At 35.2% G+C, this 19,733-nt stretch overlaps 2 protein-coding genes across 9 annotated transcripts in view; one reads left to right on the top strand and one right to left on the bottom strand.

Moving 5' to 3' along the window:
* Positions 1–1,595: 1,595 nt before the first annotated feature.
* Positions 1,596–19,733, top strand: part of LOC106879766 (uncharacterized) — a 21,681-nt gene continuing 3,543 nt past the window's right edge. The window contains exon 1 of one of the 8 annotated variants that reach the window (XM_089358740.1): positions 1,596–3,230. In XM_089358740.1, coding sequence (XP_089214866.1) covers positions 1,736–3,230 — 1,495 coding nt within the window. In that variant the 5' untranslated portion in view covers positions 1,596–1,735. Of the gene's footprint in view, positions 3,267–17,806; positions 17,983–18,125; positions 18,477–19,533; positions 19,655–19,733 lie in introns of those variants that run through there. The other 7 variants (XM_089358739.1, XM_052971263.2, XM_089358737.1 and 4 more) reach the window with 7 other exon arrangements.
* Positions 9,548–19,733, bottom strand: part of LOC106879767 (uncharacterized) — a 27,964-nt gene continuing 17,778 nt past the window's right edge. The window contains exon 2 of the mRNA XM_089358742.1: positions 9,548–12,268. Within this exon, the coding sequence (XP_089214868.1) occupies positions 11,060–12,268 (1,209 nt within the window). The 3' untranslated portion in view covers positions 9,548–11,059. The remainder of the gene's footprint in view (positions 12,269–19,733) is intronic.

The raw sequence follows: 19,733 nt of genomic DNA, 5'->3' as shown, positions 1-19,733 counted from the left end.
AAACAGGAAGCTTTTTTTAAATTCACAAAAATTAACACTATTCATAAACTCCAAAGAGTTATTTCTTCAATGACTGATGGATGACCTGTCAGGGTGGAAATCCATTTGATTTTTTTTTTTTTTTTAGAATCACTTCAATAGTGGGCAAGAGATGATTTTAAATCAGCTTGTCATATGGTCTAACAGCAACAAAAAATAAAAATATCTGATGACACTTAGTACTTGACAGTATGCAATCATCTTTCTTTGGAAGCGGAATTATTTGTGACTTTCTCCAATTTGCTAGAGAAATATAGTATATAAAGTCACTACAAATATCAAGAGGTACATTACAAAATTAAAGTCTTTTTATATGATTGCTGAGATGTTATGGTTCAGGGTGTGTTCATTTTCAATGTTAGAACCTCTGATTTAAGTCAAACCTCTAAAATCCTTATCTTACTTGCTCTCATTGAGCCAGTTCTTTTGTGTGTGCTCAGAGACTTGGACACTTGTTCTAAGGCTTCATAAGTAATTATATGGTTGTTATATTTGACTTCTACACAGTGTACAATATCTTGAGGAGAAAACACATCCAAGACTAAAACACTTGTATAGGACTTTACCACTTACCTGACAAACAGCAAAAGAACATGGACTACAATTTGCTGGACACATCTTTAGTGCAAAAGATGAGCTGGCCTCTTCATTTGTCTTTTGGCACTCTTGGTCAGTTATGGGGAATGTTGCAAAGCTCTCCTAACAAAGTGCCAACACTTGAGATTTAGGATGTGACATGCAAGACCTTGGTATGGTTATGCAGGATCATGAGTTTTATCTTGGCTGGGGTTTCCAAGTGATGTTGATTGATCATAGGCCTTCTCAGTCTGGGCTGACCCAGGGTTGAATAACAACAACTAAGCAATAATAAATGATGTCTCTGAAGAAAGGATAATGTTTTATATTTTAACATGTTTCTCAATCTGGTGTAGCTTTTTAGTCTATAAATATGTAGACTTCACACAAGTCTACATATTTATAGCTTGTATGATATAATTGAAAAGACAAATCAAAACGTAAAGTCAAGTTGTTCAGGTAAAAGTATCTTCCCTTTATCATCATGTAGTTGAGCTGGCTTGAGGTAGTCTCCCTCAGTCACAATTCTACATAACGTTTGGTTGGTCAGCAATGCACCATCCAGCACAGGCTGGTCAATTTACTTTTTGTTGGACTGTCAACCTAAGTATATCCATGTCAGCATATCCATAAGAGTGTCATTGACAAGTTCTTGCTTAGCCCCCTAGGAATATCCTGTGAAGCACATATATCTCGCATTTGAAACAGATGCTTATAGGTTTAGATCAATTTAGAAATGTAGTAGAATTTTCACTGCTGAATCTCTATTTAAGTATCCTCTACATCTTGAAATGTTTCTCTATTATTTCAGAATATCAGATGATTTTGGTATAACAGAATTTTTTTACTGCAAGTGCATCATCATCAATATTTATCATTTTTTAAAGACTAAAGGATGATGTTATACAAAGCAGATATAACTCTCTTTATATAAATCTATGGTTAAATTATTATCTGGAATGAATACAGGATAACTTTGCATTTTAATTAAACTTGGTTAAATTTACAAAGGAGTTTACGGCATCTTCAAATATTGACAAAGATCTCAGTTTATGGAAATATAGCAGTGCTCATATTTGTTAGGAAACAATGAAAAATATATCATGATGAGAGAAGAACTATGGAAAATGAATTATGTGAGAACCAGATTAAATGTATAACACCAACTAAAATGATTGATTTTCCTGATGAGATGATGCTGAAAAAGAAAGAAAAAACATCACACTACTGTATTATCTGTAATAAATCATTCTCTCGAAAAGGCAACTTGACTACTCACAAGCGTGTTCATACAGGTGAGAAACCATATAATTGCTATATCTGTCATAAGTCATTTTCTCAAGAAAGTTCCTTAACTACCCACAAACGCATTCATACTGGAGAGAAACCATATCGCTGTGATATTTGTGGTAAATTATTCTCTCATGGAATTACCTTAACTAATCACAAACGTATTCATACAGGGGAAGAACCATATCTGTGTGATATCTGTGGTAAGTCATTCTCTCAAGAAAGTGCCTTAACTACTCACAAACGCATTCATACAGGAGAGAAACCATATCAGTGTGACATATGCGGTAAATCATTCTCTGCTAGAAGTCAGTCTGCCACTCACAAACGTATTCATACAGGTGAAAAACCACATCACTGTGATATCTGTGGTAAATCATACTTTACAAGGAGTCATTTAACTGCTCACCGACGTATTCATACGGGAGAGAAACCATATCACTGTGATATTTGTGGTAAATCATTCTCTGTAGGGACTAAATTAAATAAACACAAATACATTCATACAGGAGAGAAGCCATATCACTGTGATATGTGTGGCAAATCATTCTCTGATGGAGGTAACTTAACCAAACACAAATATATTCATACAGGACAGAAGCCATATCACTGTGATATCTGTGGTAAGTCATTCTTTCAAAGAGTTCACTTAACAACTCACAAACGTAGTCATACAGGGGAGAAGCCATATCATTGCGATATCTGTGGTAAATCATTCTCTGAAAGAAGTTACATTACCACTCATAAACGTATTCATACAGGGGAAAAACCATATCACTGTAATATTTGTGGCAAATCATTTTCTCAGACAAGTGAATTAACAACTCACAACAGACGTATTCATACTGGAGTGGAACACAGCCAAACAAAAAAGCAACCATATCAATGTGATATCTGTGGTAAATTATTCTCTGAACCAAGTTACTTAACCTGTCATAAACATATTCATACTGGAGAGAAACCCTATCACTGTGATATCTGTGGTAAATCATTCTCTGCAAAAAGTTACTTATCTAAACACAGACATATACATACAGGAGAGAAGCCATTTCACTGTGATATCTGTGGTATTTCATTCTCTCAAGCAGGTCACTTAACTACTCACAAACGTATTCACACAGGAGAGAAGCCCTATAACTGTGGTGTGTGTGGTAAATCGTTCTCCCAAACCAGTCATTTAACTATTCACAGACGTATTCACACTGGTGAGAAACCATATCACTGTGATATTTGTGGTAAATCATTCTACCAAAATAGTGATGTAACTAAACACAAACGTATTCACACAGGAGAGAAACCATATCATTGTGATAGTTGTGGTAAATCATTCTCTGAAGGAAGGTTCTTATCTAAACACAAACATATTCATGCACAAAAAAGAAAGCAAGTTATCTCATTGATATCTGGGGTAAGTCAATCTCTGTAACAAATGAATCAACTACTTTTAAATGTATTCTGTAAAGTCATTGGCAAATAAACACAATGTACAGTAAGGCAAACTCATTGGTACTGCTGGGGACAATATAACTTCTCTAGTACTGATGCCATGGAAAAGCAGATGTAAAAAATTATGAAGATGAAGCATTCATACAAGACAGAAAGTATATCAATATGATATCAGCAGTTCAAAGTTTTTCTCAAAGTAGTTTATGCATTCATTGAGGAGTGTAATTGTAACAAATGTGAAAATTCATCCCAGAAAATATAACCATAAAAGTAATCACATATGAAATAATAGTGTGGTAACAATCTTCCAACACTATATTATATATATGTATATGTATAGCCACAATTGTATCTACATTGATCAGATAATTTGATGACTGTGATGTTTTTAATAAAGACATTATTTTAGGAGGACTCATTGTATTCCATCTAACATATTTCCCTAAGGGAGAAAATGTGCTATTATTTGACATGGTGGGTAAAAAGCTGAGAAAGATATTCTTAGGTGTCAAAGATTGTATCAATGTGAAGTTATTATCTTAGAAATACTTATATGAATCATGACAAAAAAAATCATGTTATAATAGAATATATACCTTATATAGATTTTCCTGGGACTTATGTACATTATTTAATGTTTTTGATGTTACATTTAAGGTATGCATATGTGTAACCTATCAAGGAAATGACTTTGTTATAAGATCATATCATCTAATACATTTTTCTTCGTTTATAGTGAGATTATTTTCATTTGTGAATCATCCTCATATTATCCTTTTCAATGTTTTTAATGTCCATTCTGCATGCTAATATGAACTGGACTTGTCTGTCATACATGATATCGCCATATTTTCTCTTAAGTTATTATCTTATCACTTTTTGTAAATATTCTTAAAAACCTAAGCTCTAAATAAAGCTGATCTACTCTGAAATTATTGTATTATTTTATATGTTGAATATCTAACTAAAACTTGTACTGACACAACCATAAACTAAAGAATTCCGAAATTTGATTTATGTCTGATAAAAAGTGCACATTTCTCAAATCCTTTGCTAATATTTAGCTTTGAATTTAAAACGACTGTATTTTCTCTTGATTTAAACTAATGTACCTGGTATTTTATAGTACTTCCCCAAAACAATTTTATATTTTAAAATATTTAATCTCCCACATTCCTGATTGTCTCTACAACATCATGGAATATTTGGAAGAATCTATGTTGGATTCATTTATATCCGCCATCATGAATCATACTATGATTTCTCGCTTCAGCCATTGGTGGACGAAGCATAATTCAAAGACTGTCCTTCAAAGAAGAATCGTCCTACAACTAAGCTGACATTTTTACATTCTAAACATTGTTTTTTTTTTTTCTGACTTACGTGTCATTTTGCAATGTCCAAACAATCAGTTTTTTTACGATTTGAGGCTGCCATTTTGTGAGGTCCAAACGCTCAGTTTCTTTGATGACTATGAATTGAATGAGAGGTAACAGTAGGATAACACTGAACATTAAATGACGATAATGGTGGTTATTTAAGAAATATGTTGGTTAATGGTAGCTAATTGAGTGGAAGTATTAGGAAAATATATTTCACTAAAACTGATACTGCTAAAATGTGATACATATTGTAATATATAATGGGTTCCTATAAGGTTGTTACCCACCCCTGATTGGAACTCTCCCGTATGACATGTACGCATGCTCAGTGACTTGCTTTAACTTCCGCAGACTAACGACTCACATACTGTACTGACCGGTTAATGTGTCTCCGAAGAAATCACGCAAATACTGCTGTATATGCAGCCACTATAGAAGGAAGAATGTAGACGGCAAAGTTATTTCACTACATAGATATCCTGCAAACGTAGCTATTCGTCGTATTTGGCTTCAGAGATCGAGACTTGTGAGGAAAGACTTTGTTTACACTGCAAATAGCCAAATGTGTTCCCAGCATTTCGTCAATTTTAATGGACCATCGAAAGATCACCCCTTGCCATCCGTTTTTCCAAACAAAGTATTTAAAATATCAGTAAGTGCATGATCATATACGCAGTTAGTTGATGAGTGAAATGTCTCTTTGACTCTATCTCCTCATTAACAGATTAGAACATGTTAAAATTCAAGAGGGGAAACAAATTCGAGTGGTATACGTTGGGCTAAACACGAATGTTTAATCTAATAATTGTTATGTTGATGTACAGGTATTTTTAATAAAGAATTTTGCATTCAAATAATAAATACATTGAAATTGTTGTTAATGTTCTGAATGAATGTGGGAATTTCGAGTAAGCCTAGCTATGATAAGTTTCTTTATATATATATATATATATATATATATATATAGGTAATCTTCCAGTTTCGAAGATTACCTATATATATATATATATATATATAGGTAATCTTCCAGTTTCGAGGGGGTAAAAGAAATATTCAAGGGAAATAACTTCAGTCTTATATGTATAGAAATATATATCGTCCTATTAAGTTGCTGTATGTATGTAAATCTACGTGTGCAGTGTATATATATATATATATATATATATATTCAATATTAACAGTTTTGTATTAGAAAACCAAGAATTTATACAAGGCTGTAAAAGAAGTGCTCAAACTAGTTGAGACATAGGTACAAAGTTAATTGCAGAATAAAACCGTTAGGTCATTGACTCAAAAAGCCGTAGCCCACCAATGACCACATGTAAGAAGTACAACATAGACCACAAAAACAAATTAGTAAAGGGAAGTCAAAATTTTTATACATAAGAATAAAAAAATCAATTAAAAATACAATAGAATAATATAAATAAACTGCGATTAAAAATATTAGAGACCGGTACAATTACAGTAGAATAAAAATATATATATATAGCAAAAATATAGAGAAAAAAGTAATACATAGGGAGACGTAGCACAACAGCTCATTCGCTGAGTCCAATAAAAACAGTTCAAGATAAATAGTACGAAAGTTCAACTACCTGCCTCATGACAGCAAATTTAGTAGGTAAAATCCAATTTCATAAACAGGAATACCGAAGCGCACGGGACAAAACAACAACAGAACATCCAAAGTGTGGCAAAGTAAAATCCATATTTCACCATTCCGCAGGTAACATCAGTAAAGTCAAACCATAAACATCATTTACAGTGGATTACAAGTATAGGTGGAACACAAATACAGAACACCTATGGCTATTCCGGGGGTATATCACCGTATTTAGGGCACAATAGAGCACAAATTGGTGATAACCTCTTCTTCAGGGTAAAAAAAGACACACAGACATCAACGAAGTCACCAGTCAAAAAAAAAAAAAAATTATAATTACGAGAGCAAGCTTAAATAAATAATATGGACTAGACCAAAAAAAAAAAAAAACCTAATTTTTAGTATACCCTTTAGAATAGTCAGTTCTTATATTAATCATTAAAATCCAGAAATACAACAACACGAGGGATAACGGTAACAACAGATCAATAATTTATTCTAGGTTGGTGTAGAGCCGTTTCGTTCCTAGGTGAACAGGCATGCCGCTAGAATACCAAGGAAGCTTCGACCACATGTCGGTATCGAGTTGAGAGAGCACTGGAAGATATGTAGACTCGGAAGACACCTGGTCCAATAGCAATCACCACAGACATGCTTAAAATGTTTGATGGAATCAGCCTATGTGATTCACTGGCCTTTAGCCAAAATTACATAGGCTAGTCACTCATACAGTCTTGTCTGGGTAGGCAGTACCCCTGAACTAGTGCTGATTCAAACCATGGCAGTGTGTCCAGCATGTAAAGTAGACATAGGCTGTTTATGTAAGTGTGAATATATCATGCTAATCATAATTTTATATATCTTCTTCATATGCTGGCATGGGTTGGATGGATCATCATGATCTGAGTTAGTTGTTTTTCGGGAGGACTATTCTCCTGTAGAGGATCACATCTCTCTCAAACATTTCATTTAGCTTAGTTTCTACAACTGGATATCCAACACCAACCATTTCATAGTATACTGGAACCAACACTAAAGAATATCTCATGTCCTCAATTCCGTATTTTACTGAATATACTGGGTACATTTTGTGGTGCTAGCACTAAAGATGTCATCGTAACAAGGCTAAGAGGACCTCTTGTCCTCACATTTCACTGTACAGGAAGTCCTAAATAGATTTGCAATGGCACCAACACTTGTGGATGACCTTGCACCTTGTAAGATTAGAAAGGCCTCATCATTTTATGATGTGTTTGCTCATTCAGTATTACATAGTTGAGGAGGGGAAGATAAAAGAATCAGGATAATGGGAATGGGGAGCAAGAGTTGAAAGACTGATATATACATCACTTGCTAAACTGGAAGCATAGTATGGTGAAGAGGAGAGGTCCACTTTCATCCTTAGTTACATCAACAACACAGTGCAAAGAGGATGAACAGAATGAGAGAGGGGTGATAAAAATGAGTGATGGATACATAAGCAATGGTGATATGAGTAACAGAGAATGAGCAAATGACATATTAGAGATGAGAGAATATCAAAGAAGCAGAAGATATAGACTTAACAGTACGTATACATAATTACTGGTCATCTTGCTCCTGCCTGTCAGTAGGTGCTAATCACAGAAACTGAGAGAGCAGTACTCATGTTGTACAAGCAATTATCATAATAATCCAATGACATACAGATGTCTCTTTACGGTGACTTCATTTGTCATTTCACCAACTGAAATTTCTTTAGTGGAAGTGTAGTAACATGCGCAGATCTAACCAGTTGAAAACTGACAGGTATAAATCTGCACATAGGCAGCAGGTGTCTTATCCTAATATCACCATTGTATCTTCCTGTCACTGAGCAGCACTATTCATCCAAATCATTGACAATGAGAAAGCACAAAGAGACAGCAATCACCTGCAAAGATAGAGCATTCCCCATGTATAGATACAGGTTATACATACATGCTATGCTGGCCTGTGCCTTGCAAGTGGAAATGGTAGACAAAAAGCAGTACAGTAACCTGCTATATAGGAACATATATACATACCTACAGCTAAACATATATATAAGAAAATTCTTAAATCAAAGATCAAGGAGACCAGACATCCAAAGGGACAACTATGCAAATGCAACATAACTGTAGAGGATATAGTTTTATTTTACATATTTCATGTATTAGCAAAGAAACTGTGCTTTCACTATCTGAAACAAAATATTTTGAATCTGTAAGACAGTTGAATTATTTCTGAATATTCTTTCAATGTTTACAATGAAATTGACTGGTTTCTCCATGATACGTGATATCAAAGAATTATAAGTAAGAATGACAGAAGAATAATTCAATATTAAAAAGGCTTTATTTCAATTTCAGCTTATTAAGAATATTCACAGTGACGAGGTTCTGAGTTCAAGAATCTAGATTTCATAGTTAACAAGACAGATATTCTGTGTGATGGGTGTTCAGAATATATCTGCATAAAGAATGAACATTAAAACATTGATGATGATAATTTACAAATTATATAATAAAGTTTATATTCATATTAAATTTAACTTTACATTGATACTTACAAATCAACTTCAGCTCAACCACCAAATCTTGAAGGAATCATAAAGAAAATGAAAAAATTTTATAAATCTAAACCACCATCAAAGTGATTCTTTTAATGGTATAAATATATATGAAAAGACTAAACCAGTATAAAAAAATCCAGAATATTTATAAGATAATCTGCACATAGTTTGTAACAGTATGACAAAACATATTCTTTCAGAGTTTAGAGGACTGTACTCAAAAAGACCCATCCACCACAACAGAATTGAGATCCTAAAACCAAGGTGTCACATAAAAAGCAACGATGTGGGTGCTGGTGTCATATAAAAAGCCCTGGTGCTGGTGCCATGTAAAAAGCACCCAGTAAACTCTGTGAAATGGTAGGCATTAGTATGGGCATCAAGCTGTAGGAACCAAGACAAAACAAACTATGGAACCTGGTGTGGCCCCTGGCCTTGCCAGATCCTGTCAAGCTGTCCAACCCCTGCCAGTATGGGAAAGGATGTTAAATGTTGATGATGATTTCTAACATAATTGTGTAGTGATGTTATTATTAGTATACAAGAATACAGTTCTCAACGATTTAACCACAATGCTGAATTAATATCTTTTCTATCACCTGGGAAAAATACATTAATGGAATTTACAAGTAGTTTGAATGAATGTTTTATTTAAAATATTACATTGACAAGTTATTTCACCACTATAGACGTAACAATGATTATACACAATATAGTTTTACAATGTTGTCTTCTTTCTTGCGTGAATACATCATCATTTAATGTCTACTTTTCCATGTGTTGGACAGAATTTGTTGAGGTAGATTTTCTATGGCCAGATTCCCTTCCTGTCACCAACTTTTACAAATTTCTAAGTAAGGTAATATTTCCCTATGGTTGGACATATTTTCATGGAGGATTGCAAGCAAAAGACAGTGTTTGTATTATGATGACACTCATTTACAACAATTATACCATGTTGAGATCAGGCAGTTCTGCTGATATCAGGCTGTCTATATTGTTTGAATTGATTTTTGAGGACAACTATAAGAGAATATGGGCGTGTGGAAGACCTCTTTTTTGCCACTCGACAGTATACATGTCGCATTTAACACTCCCGAATATCTGTCCTCTCTTGATCAAATCTATGAGTTTCTGTAGCTTCAACCGAAAAACTCATGCAAGAAGATCATGCCTATCAGTGGGCTTCTGACCATTTAATAGTTCAATTTCAATCCACTTGGGGTTGCAAGTAAAGGTTATGAATAAATCAGGGCGACCAGAATGACGTACAAACATCATGGCATCTTGCATTCTCTCATGCATATACCGTGGACCCCCCGGTAAATGTAGATGGTAAAATGCAGACCTGTCCAATATCTTCAGGCGCGACGTCATTGATTATGCCATCCCGAAGGTGGATATAATTCTCTGACCTTAGCTTTTTTTGATTATGGCAAATGAAACGCAACCTTTCAGACTCCATCTTGGCATAGATATCTACAACAAACTGATGGAACATCCATGAGATGTTCTATGTTATAGATTCCATGCTCTAAAGTGATACATATTTTGCTGGTTCTACTTTCTTTCTAATATACACCTATCCACTCAATGAACCACTTATAGTCATTCATTATTAGGTAGCTACAACACCATTTTAGTTTTAGTCGCAGTTCAAGTTGGAGTTTTAAAGGTAAACCAATTGGAACACTTACTATAAATGCCTACTACATTGTCATTAGATGTACACACACACACACATGATGGGTTTCTTTCAGTTTCTGTCTACTAAATTCATTCATAAGGCTTTAATTGGCTCAGGAGTCATGCAGTGGGACTGAATCCACAACAAAGTGATTGGGAAGTAATCTTCTTAACTACACAGCCAGATTAATATTACTTTTTAATCTAAATTACATTTATTTCACCATATTAGATATGAAGTACATTATAAACCTTTAACAAAGTTTATGTTTCAATGCAAAAAACACAGTCTTCCAAATATATTTACATTTCTATTATTCATTTATAGTAAAGTTTTAGATTGACATAAAAATGTACATTTTAAGTGAAATTTTAAATGTACAACCCCAGCTGAATTTACGCATGAATTAAAAAGTTTTGCAAGAATACAAAATTCTTCTCTTTTTTTTTTTTTTTTGTAATTTAACTGACACAGATACAGTCACTCTTCTGAATACATACATGTTTAGTTAGGTGACTTTTATGGGAAAATGATCTATTACAGATATCACATTGATATGGTTTTTCTCCTGTATGAATACGCTTGTGTATAGTTAAAGTGTTTCCATGTGTGAATGATTTATCACAAAAATGACAGTGATATGGTTTCTCTCCTGTATGAATACGTTTGTGAGTATTTAAGTGGCCTTTTTCAGAGAATGATGTACCACAGATATCACAGTGATATGGTTTCTCCCCAGTATGAATACGTTTGTGTGTATTCAAATTAATACTTCTAGAGAATGATTTACCACAGATATCACAGTGATATGGCTTCTCTCCTGTATGAATACGCTTATGAGTAGTTAAGTGACTTAATTCAGAGAATGATTTACCACAGGTATCACAGTGATGCGGTTTCTCTCCTGTATGACTACGTTTGTGAGACGTTAAGTGGCCTATTTCAGAGAATGATTTACCACAGATATTACAGTGATATGGCTTCTCTCCTGTATGAATACGTTTGTGCTTATTTAAGTTACATCCTTTAGAGAATGATTTACCACAGATATCACAGTGATATGGCTTCTCCCCTGTATGAATTCGTTTGTGAGTAGTTAAATCACCAGAACGAGAGAATGATTTATCACAAATGTCACAAGTATATGGTTTCTCTCCTGTATGAATACGTATGTGATTAGTTAAGTGATCATTTTGAGAAAAAGATTTACCACAGATATCACAGTGATATGGCTTCTCTCCTGTATGAATGCGCTTGTGAGTAGTTAAGTGACCAGTCTGAGAGAATAATTTGCTACAAATATCACAGTGATATGGTTTCTCTCCTGTATGAGTACGTTTGTGTTTAATTAAGTGACAATTTTCAGAGAATGATTTACCACAGATATCACACTGATATGACTTCTCTCTTGTATGAATGCGCTTGTGAGTAGTTAAGGTAATACCATGAGAGAATGCTTTATCACAGATATCACAGTTATATGGTTTCTCTCCTGTATGAATACGTTTGTGATTAGTTAAATGATTCACTTGAGAGAATGATTTACCACAGATATCACACTGATACGGTTTTTCTCCGGTATGAATACGCTTGTGAATAGTGAGATTACCTTTTTCAAAGAATGATACACCACAGATATCACAATGATATGATTTCTTTCCTGTATGAATGTATTTGTGTCTAGTTAAGTTCTTTATTTGAGAGAATGGCTTGTTACAAATATCACAGTGGTATGAAATTTTTCCTTCCTTTTTCATTATATCATCAGGAAAATTAATTGCTTTAGACTGTGTTTTATATTTAATCTTGTTCTTTTATCTTTTTAATCTTATTTTCTTCTCTCAAAAGCTACAATAAGTCACAAAATACTGTTTTTCTACTTTTCTTTCTTATCAAATATTTTTGCTATTATATTTCCATCACCTGTGATACCTGTGAATATCTGAAGAAGCTGCAAACTCTTTTGCAATTTTGAAGTTTAATTAGAATGCAAAATCATCCTGTACAGATTTCAAATAGCAAATAAAATATTGATAACAATCACAGCTCAGAGGAAATAATTCACAGTAATTCCTCCACAGATTTATATTCAAAGTCCACGAGATATTCTGAAATAAAAGAAAAACTCTATAAGATAAGCAAGTTATATAAAAAGTCAAGATTCAATAGTGCAAATTTTACTACATTTCTATATAAATAAAGATAGCAATAATTACATCTCAAAGACTGGTCTTTTACTTCAGGATCAAAAAATACTCCAGCTCTCATGAACTAATGACCTTCTACAAGGCTCCAGTAAGAGCCACAGTGGAGTACTGCACCCATATTTGGGACAGTAATACAGCAGCTAAATACAACAGCAATGTCTGACTGGAAGATGGGCGTAGAGTTACTCACAAACACACTCCTTCCTCTGAGCCACAAACAAGCTGTCTCTTCTCTGCTTTTCTACTATTTAAGTTACATGGAACTGGCTGATCTTATACAACCTCCACTCACGCGTCTCTCAACTTTCATCACCCAAACATATCCAGTCCACAAGATTGAAAGAGCCAATGAACAGTGGGAGATTCAGAGAAGTATCACATTGCTGGCTGGGGGTTGGTACAATATAGAGTTGGTAAATGAAAATATATTTCATTGTCTGCGTCAATAATAACTGAAGCAAAAACTGAACAAATAACTTTTGAGATATTGGAAGTCATGAAGTGGTATAGTAGGATCAGAGAGCTTGGTAAAATGAAATGACTGACAGTAATTAAATTTTAACAATGAAATTTATTTATTATTACATTCATTACAGTTAACAAATATCACCATCATTTAATGCTCGTTTTCCATGCTGGCATGGAAATTACCAATGTGGTAATTTGACAAACTAGGAAAATACTTCTAAATGTAGCAAGTGAAGAAGACATATTATCAATACTCTCACAAGAGCTATTGATGAAATTTGTTATAAGTGCTCAGGATAAGATTACGAGAGTATGTGAGAGATGTCATGGATATAAACAAAATACAGATGCCCACACAATCACACACACTTGCACCATCCCTGAAACTACAAACATTGAAAATGAAATTTGAAAGACTTGTAGTTGAACTAGAAGACCCAGACATGAACTAAAAAAAATTACTAAAAAAAAAATAACAAAAAAACATGTCAATGTAAAGAATAGAAAAAAGGTGGGAATACATTTTACTTGTATTCTTACACTTGTTTCAGTCATTTGACTGCGACCATGCTGGAGCACTGCCTTGATGGGTTTTGTTTTGAGTTGAACAAATCAGCCCTTGGGTATATTTCTTAAACCTAGTACTTATTCCATTAGATTCCTTTGCCGAACCGTTAAGTTATAGGGACATAAACACACCAACACCAGTTGTTAAGCAGTAATGGGAGAACAAACACAGATATAAAGACAAACACACATAAATATATACATATATACTAGACAGAGTGTAAGTACCTTGAGAGAAAAGTTGAACCTAAGAAGCATCAGTTGTGGTGTGCAAGAGAAACGATTGTGCTGGTATGGTCACATGGCGAGAATGGATGAAGATAGCTGTGTGAAAAAGTGCCAAACCCTAGCAGTTGAGGGAAACCTGTGGAAGAGGTAGGCCCAAGAAGACCCGGGATGAGGTGGTGAGGCACGACCTTCAAACATTGGGCCTCACCGAGGTGATGACTTCCGACCGAGACCTTTGGAAATATGCTGTGCGTGAGAAGACCCAGCAAGCCAAGTGAGACCTAAATCCAAGGCCTCTGCCAGGAGTGTAACCAGCCCACTTATGCGTACCTTTCCTTCATTGGACACTAAACTCCGCTTGCGAAGACCTGTTGAGGCAAGTGAAATGGAAATCGAACTAAACTCGACGACTGGCACCCATGCCAACATCGTCTCCTTCATTGGACACGAAACTCGGCTTGCGAAGACCTGTTGCAGCAAGTGAAAGCGAAATCGTGATGGCACCTGTGCCCAGTGTTGCCTTCCTGGCACTTGTGCCGGTGGCATGTGTAAAGACATTCGAGCGAGATCCTTGCCAGTGCCGCTGGACTAGCTCCTGTGCAGGTGGCACGGAAAATACACCATTTTGAGCGTGGCCATTGCCAGGACCGCCTGACTGGCCTTCGTGCCGGTGGCACATAAAAGCACCCACTACACTCTCGGAGTGGTTGGCATTAGGAAGGGCATCCAGCTGTAGAAACTCTGCCAAATCAGATTGGAGCCTGATGTAGCCTTCTGGTTCACCAGTCCTCAGTCAAATCGTCCAATCCATGCTAGCATGGAAAGTGGATGTTAAACGATGATGATGATGATGATATACAGGGTGCGATGGGAAAATTGTCACCATTTTATATTTTTTATTTTGGACTTGCACATTGTTTGTTTTTGATTTTGTTGCCTACAGTGTAGTAGGGTCAGTTGGGTACCATCTATGAGTAAAACACCATGCTGCAATTCACTCTGCCAGAAATTTGGAAACGACATGCTGTACTGCTTGGCATTTGCACTGGAAGCTCCAATACAAACATTTCTAAGTGTTTGGGTGTCAATCTGAGGACAGTGCAGAGAATTCGGAAAATTTCTGAAGAGTCTAATGGTGATTACAAAGGCACAGCAGCTCAGAAAATTTACTCTGATCGTTCTGATAAGAAAAGAACTCCTGAATTTGTTGGTGAGATCCAGGCCATAATTGACAACAATCCTTCCAAATCAATCAGTTCCATTGCCCAGGACATGGGAGTGCCTAAGTTTCTTATCAGACAGGTAGTGTATGAATACATTCGGCATTCCTCATACAAGTTGAAAAAGGGCCAATTTTTATCTCAAGCTATCAAGAACAAGAGGAAAGACCGTGCTACGAAGCTTTTGAACAAACTCAAGCATCCCCTCCAACTAAACATACTTTGGTTTTTCTCAGACGAGAAAAATTTCTGCTAGAATCAGATTGTGAACACACAGAACAACTGTTGGCTTACCATTTCCTCAGAACATGTACCAAGAGTGATAAAAATCAAACATCCAGTCAACATCATGATGTTAGGAGTGATCACTAGTGATATCTTCACACACGACCTCAGACTCAACACGGAGGCCTACATCAAGTGCCTGGAGGAGGTAGCGCTGCCCTGGTTCAAGAAGGTGGCTACTGGAAGACTCTATGTCTGGCAACAGGACTCTGCACCATGTCACACAAGCAGGAGAACCCAGTCATGGCTGTCAGACAATTTCTATGACCACATCACACTTAACATTTGGCCACCTAACTCTCCAGACTGCAACCCCCTTGATTATTATGTGTGGGGCGCAGTTGAGCGAGAGACCAACAAAACTCCTTGTAACATCAAAGACGAACTGAAGGCAAGAATTATGGCAGTATTCATCAACTTCGAAAAGGAGACTGTCCAGAAGAGTTGCAGGAGGAACTAGTTTTTAAACATCGAATTGTAATGGAGGTCCATCAGAATAAAATAGTAATCAATGGGGTCCATAGATAAAATATGGGTGAGAACCCCTGTTATAGAGTATTAAGAAGTCAAGTTATGAGCTTCGACGTGTACAAATTACAGAACAGATAGACATTTCAGTTCAGTAGATTAAAATCAGGATGTGGAAATATATTTTTCCACGTCTATATAATTACATCATATTTGAAGTAAAAAATAATTAAACGAGTTTCAACGTGAGTAAATATCCACTCAACATTGACGTTTGGCGTCGGGGTCAGGAATACTGAAAGGGAAGTTTTTGATTTCATCAGCCTCCCACTCAACTGAAGTATCTAATGATGCTCGCCTCGCATCGCCTGCAGTAATGTCTCAAAAGCTTTTAGAAGAGAATAACCATGAAATATAAATAAGAGAATGCTTATTCCTCAATCCTGATAACCACAAGTTTGAACACAGTCTTAAGCCTATTAGCATGCATGATACATTAACGGAGAATCTTAATCTATTTATTGATTTCCTTTTTCGCTATTTTCTTACTGCTCTATTATTTACGCACATTAGCATAGACTTGAAGTAAATATAATACAACATACCGTTATCAGATGTAAATAGTACATCAGTGTGTGGTACCTTTTCAACAAACTACCAAAGAAATGACCCCGTTATTAAATTGACCTTTTAAAGATCTTTGTCAACTTTATACATCAACGTTGTTGTTGCTTACCACATCTTTGGCCATAGATTCGTATCTGGTCATGTGAAACTGTCTTTATATCTTTAGCCGTTGTTTCGCTACAAAAACTATGTATGTGTGTGTGTAACGGAACAAAAGTATAAACTTGCTCAAAAATTTGGTTGTGGTAGTAATGTATCTATGTATATATGCATGCATGCATGGATGCATGCATGCATGTATGTGATTGTTCAGTTTTATTTCAAGATTTCTTGCCAATAAAATGTCGGTTTCTAACCTAGATCCAAGGCTCCTTTATTGCAATTTCAACATCAACAAAGTATTTTTGTTTGTGTGTATGTATATGTGCAGATTTCTATGTTTTGCTTTATGCATGTATTGTTATGCTTATAGTTGCATATCTAGACATGCTCATATATATATTTAAATGATAAACTTCTGGAAAGTTTTACAAATTTTTACAGTTCCAGTGATGGAGTGGATCTGTAGTCTTCAAATTAGTTTTCTCCTTTCAGATTTTCAGAAGCTTAATTTCTCAAGAATGATATTTAGGCAGTGTGTTACATATCCCAGAGCCCCAATAATTACTGGTATAAACCTGAACTTGTAATCTGGATAGAATAACTGCAGATTTCTCAATAGTTCAGCATAGGTATTCTCTTTTCCACTGATCTTCAGTTTATGTTAACATCTGCTGGGCAGCTGATTTCCACAACTGCACACAGTTTCTCTTCTCTATCCCAAATCATTATATCAGGCCTGTTGTGCTTGTCTTCACTGGGACATTCCACCAGTACTCCTTTTTATTACGAGTGACTATGGCTTCTTCCATACTGTGGGTTCTTTTTTCTTTGTCCTCGGAGTTATCCTTCTGACGGACTTCATTATAGAATGTCCTAGCTACAGTATCATGTCTCATAATAATAGCGTGATGATAATTTCAAACTATGTATGTGATTGTTCAGTATGTATGTGTGTGTGTGTGTGTATACAAATGTGTGTTTGTGTGTGTTATGAAAACTGCGGCTAAGACATTAAAATCAACTCTACTTTTGCTGTATAACAAGATACGAAAATATGGCTAATGATGTAAGAAAGATGCTGAGAGCTACACTAATGACGAAGTGGAAGGAAGTTGATAAAATCCTTTCAAACTTCAATTTAATAACGAGATCATTATTTTGATAGCTTGTTGAAAAGGTACAACACTGATTTACTGTTTACAGTTGATAATAGTAAGTTGACATAAATTTACTTTAAATCTGCAATGGTACGTGTAGATAATAGGACTGTAAAAAAAAAAAAAAATAAATAAATAAAGGCAATCTGTATATAAATAATCAAAACAGAGGAATGTACACTCAATTATATATCATGCTAAGAACACTGGTTGCCACCACAAAGAAAGAAAAAAAACAAGGCATAACCGCGATAAAAGCGAAGTTGATTCGCTGGTGCAGCCAAGTGCCCTCCTGAGCGTTATCAGATACTTTGGTGAGTTGGGACACTTATGAGGCCAGAAACTTCCCTATTCGCGGTCCAGCTCCTCCTAATGTTTCAAAAGCTACAAGTAAAAAAATGTAATTTTCCGACAGATTCCACTATTTCTGTTTCTTATTTCGTTCTGCTACGAAAACAGTGATTCCTTACCTTCACCACAGCATTAATAATGAATGACAGAGCAAATGAGTAGCTAACTGTGGCGTGGGCTTCGAGTCCAAAGACAAAGGTGAGTCCAGCGAGTCTCTTCCTATCATCTCTGGACAATCCCACTTGTTCCAGAGTTTAGGGTATCTACTCTGGCTAGAGCTCGTTTAATGATCTTCAACTTGAAAGATGCAGTAAAAATGAAAATATAGTATTAGCAAAACATATTTCCTCGACTTGACTTACATGTGCATGATAACGCTCTGTAAGTGAAATGTCGATCTGCTATTTTTGAAAATTCAAAGTCGACTATTATATGTGATATAAAACAAACGACAGACTTGGGTATTAATGGTAATTCAAAGTCTACTCACCACCACATTGTCTGAAATCGGTGATTAAACTGGCAAATCTTGTTATTTACCTTATTATTTAAACAATACCAAATCAACAAGCTAATTCTAACATTCGTAATAATATGTATTCATGCATGTAATTTTGTTTTAGTTCTTTAATTTTAGAAATATTCCTTGAGTGAAAGAAATGCCTTGTGAACATTTGTCTTTCAGAGTTCATTTTCCGCCGAAGTAAATTTTGCCTTTCAACCCTCTTAGGTCGATGAAGCAAAATACTAATCTAATACTGGTGTCGATGGTATCAAAACTGCTTGTTCTTGTGCCTAAATTAGAAACAATTATAGTATACAAATGTATGAAAGAGCTGCTTATGATAAGAGAACCAAGTTTTGGATAACATCTTTTCTTTTACTAGCACTTTTCCAGCTCCCCGCTGCCACTACATTTTTAAACATACACGTAATATTGGGTCACATTAATTTAGCTCCGACTGCTAGTTTCACCTGTAGAAGCGACACAATTTGACACATTACCGCTTGACCTTAGTTGTAGGGGCTGCAGCAAAACTCATGTACGTAATTTTCATCCCTCATATAATAACCGCCCACCCCTCTCCACGTAGCAAACCTTAGATTCATATTCATTCATATTTATCGTTATATTCCGAGTTATAGTAGTATTTTTTTACACCTGTTAGACTGTTTTTGTTTTTTTTTTTGTTATTCTTTCCCGTATTTTCAATATGTTCCCACTCAAATATTGATTTCTGTTTACATGACTTTACGCATGTCTGTTTATATTCGTGGGTAAGTTTAGGAGATTAACAGATGACAGAATTAACTGTGTTTAAACATATATACGCACAATGTCATTTGATGATCATCATCATCATTGTCATCATAAAGTAAGCTGACTTTTTCATTGTTTTATTTTTTTTCATTGATTTTTATCTTTGTACCAAATATTCTGAAAATACTGTCTCA

Source organism: Octopus bimaculoides, chromosome 10 (assembly GCF_046866305.1).
Source record: "Octopus bimaculoides isolate indiv1 chromosome 10, ASM4686630v1, whole genome shotgun sequence".
Classification (NCBI taxonomy): domain Eukaryota; kingdom Metazoa; phylum Mollusca; class Cephalopoda; order Octopoda; family Octopodidae; genus Octopus; species Octopus bimaculoides.
This window is presented reverse-complemented; position numbering and strand designations above follow the sequence as displayed.